This window comes from Marmota marmota, unplaced genomic scaffold, assembly GCF_001458135.2.
Source record: "Marmota marmota marmota unplaced genomic scaffold, marMar, whole genome shotgun sequence".
Lineage (NCBI taxonomy): Eukaryota > Metazoa > Chordata > Mammalia > Rodentia > Sciuridae > Marmota > Marmota marmota.
In genome coordinates, this window is record NW_026000005.1 from 4,781,709 (window position 1) to 4,784,377 (window position 2,669).

The 2,669-nt window shown below is 49.2% G+C and overlaps 1 protein-coding gene across 1 annotated transcript in view; it reads right to left on the bottom strand.

Annotated features, from left to right (window-relative positions):
• Window positions 1-1,186, bottom strand: part of Frzb (frizzled related protein) — a 31,293-nt gene extending 30,107 nt beyond the window's left edge. The window contains exon 1 of the mRNA XM_015481127.2: window positions 114-1,186. Within this exon, the coding sequence (XP_015336613.1) occupies window positions 114-591 (478 nt within the window). The 5' untranslated portion in view covers window positions 592-1,186. The remainder of the gene's footprint in view (window positions 1-113) is intronic.
• Window positions 1,187-2,669: the final 1,483 nt, after the last annotated feature.

Sequence of the window (2,669 nt, forward strand, 5' to 3'; positions counted from 1 at the left end):
AAAAAAAAAAAAAAAAAAAAAAAAAAAAAAAAAAAAAACAACGGAGCTAGAAGATAAAGGGGAATAACAAGGAGTGTCAGGGCAGGGGCAGGGTGGGCATTGTCCAGACTCACCTGCTCCATCCGCTGTGACGATGGCCTCCGGAGAGATGCACACGCCCCGGTCGTACACTGGTAATTCCTCGCAGGCCAAGCTCTCCGGCCATGAGTGGCGGTACTTGATAAGGATGGGCTCACAGCCCTGCCTGGCCCTCTCGCACACAGACTTGCAGGGCTTGATGGGCTCATGCTGAAAGTCAATGGTGCAGATAGGTGCGTACATGGCGCAGAGGAAGAAGAGCAGATCTGGGCTGCAATGTGTGCCTAGCAGACCTTCGAATTGCTCGATGGCCAGTATGGCATTGGCCTGGGTGCTATGGTGCAGGTGATTGGGCATCTTGGTCATGTTCCAGGGCAGGGACTTGCACATGGGGATGCGGACGGGCTCACAGGCTGCTGCCCGAGCTCCGGGCACCTGGAGCAGACAGAATGCAGCCAGAGTGAGCAGCCCAGCTCGCAGCAGCAGCATCCTTCCTGGGCTGCCGCAGACCATGATCCCAGCAGAACGGGACAGGGAGCAGCACCACCGTGGACGCTGAGAGGTCCGCTCCGCCGTCTCCTCCTGTTGCCTGGAAGTGGACACAATGATCTGGGAGCTTCTCCTCCCCCGGCAATCTCACAGCTTCCTTGGATCAAATTCCCCCAATGGGGTCCAACGAGCTTCACCGAGCTCCGCTCCCGCCGCTTTGGCTGCTCTTTCCAAACGTCTAAGCCTTCGGGCGCAGCAGCATCTATTTATTCCTCTCCCTCTGACAGAAGCATCAGAATTTGCACATCAATCAGATGAGAGGAACACAAGAGGAAGAAATAAAAAGTACATTCAGCTAAGGTAGTTGGAGCTTTGGGGTTTCGCGTCCGCTGGATACCAAAAAGGTGCCAGCAAGAAGCATTAAATTCTCTAAAGCGAGGATAAAAGACGGAGGACCGGGTAGGGAGGAAGTCGGAAAACAGGGGGAAACTAATGGGAGAGGAGGGTACAGTAGGAGTTTGCTACGTCCTGTAGTCTGAGAAAGATCAATTTTCGGTGTGCGCTGTGAAGAGCCTAGCCCCGAGGTCTGTGGCTGGGACCTACAGCTCTTCACTCTTCCACCTCCAAACGGGTGGGGGAGCTCCGCCCCCGGGGCAGTCCCAGCCTCCAACGCCTGCTCCTCTTCACTGGAAGGGAAAGGGTGTGCGGGGGAGAAGTCTCTGAGTTGCAGGAGATGGGGAGGGAAGTATTGCCAAGCGGTGAAGATGCAGTAACCCCAAGCAGTGCCCACTAGAGCCGGGCATCTCTTCCTCAGTCCAGCAATGGGAAGCCCCAAAGATGAGACCCTGCCCCTGACTGAAGAGCCCACTCCAATTCCCCAGGGAGGAGTCCACTAATTTCCGCACCCCCACCGGGGCCCCTCACTCCCTGGAGTATTTCCTTTCAGCAAACTACAACGCAGCTTTTCTTCTAAGATCAGACCTGAGGAAGGAAGGCTTAAACAGTCACTAAATGTCCACATCGCAGAAAACAGCACCCCCCTCACCCACCTAGTGAGCAGCAACGAAGCTTTATCAACCCAGAGCTAAAGACCACAGAGGTCTGCGTTCCGAATAACTAAAGGAAATTGCCTTTCGTAAAGAGCAGAAATGCTGTGGGTGATGATAAGTAGATCACCAGGAGCAAAGAACCGGTGACTGTATTCTTCTTTATTTGCTCTGTAGAATTAGAACTTTAGAGTTTTGTTTTTTAGGAGTGAAAACTAACCTCTTCAAACAGTTTCTCTCTCTCTCTCTCTCTCTCTCTCTCTCTCCTTCCTTCCCTCCCTCCCTTCCTTCCCTGAAATAAAACAGCCTTTACTACCTAACTCTTACAACAATTTTGCCTAACACTTGAAAGAAATGTCTAGGAAAACTACTCCACATAGGTAATGACAGTAGTAATAACCCTTTCCATCCCATCCAGATGAGTTTTAATCCAGGAGGAGAAAATAGAAAACAGATCTCTCCTGATCTGCTCCTAACACTAACAAGTCTCCTCTTTCCCTCCTTGTCCTACCACCCACTTCCTTTCAGCACATTCTACATGGAATGACCTGCGGAGACCCCGGCGCTGTGCCCTTTCAATGGGAAATCACAGAGCGAAAGGATTGCAGAATGTCAGAAAACACAGACTCCATTAAGAAAGGAAGGCAACAAAACCTAAAACAAAACAGGAAGTCACCTTTGCTCTGCATCATTGAAATATTTCTCTGCTTTAATTCATCCATTTCTGTCAATAACATGCATAGAAAATAAGTCCCCACTTCCCAGCACACAGTGAGATGTCAGTTTCCATTCCCCAGCACTGCCTTAACAGCACTGATAAAATGTCACTGCTAACTTAAGTTTATGGAATTTTTATCTCTAAAATGACCATTAACAGCAGTTTGTGACTGCAGTAAATGTGTTAAAAGGAAGTTTGTTCCACTTGAGAGGAAAACAACAACAACAGATAGTAGATAGGGAGTCATTTAGTTAATATAAAAAAGCTTTCCCTGGCCTACCATTATTGTCACATAAGAAAACAAGGTCAAATAATATAGATGAATTAGAGGGAAAAAT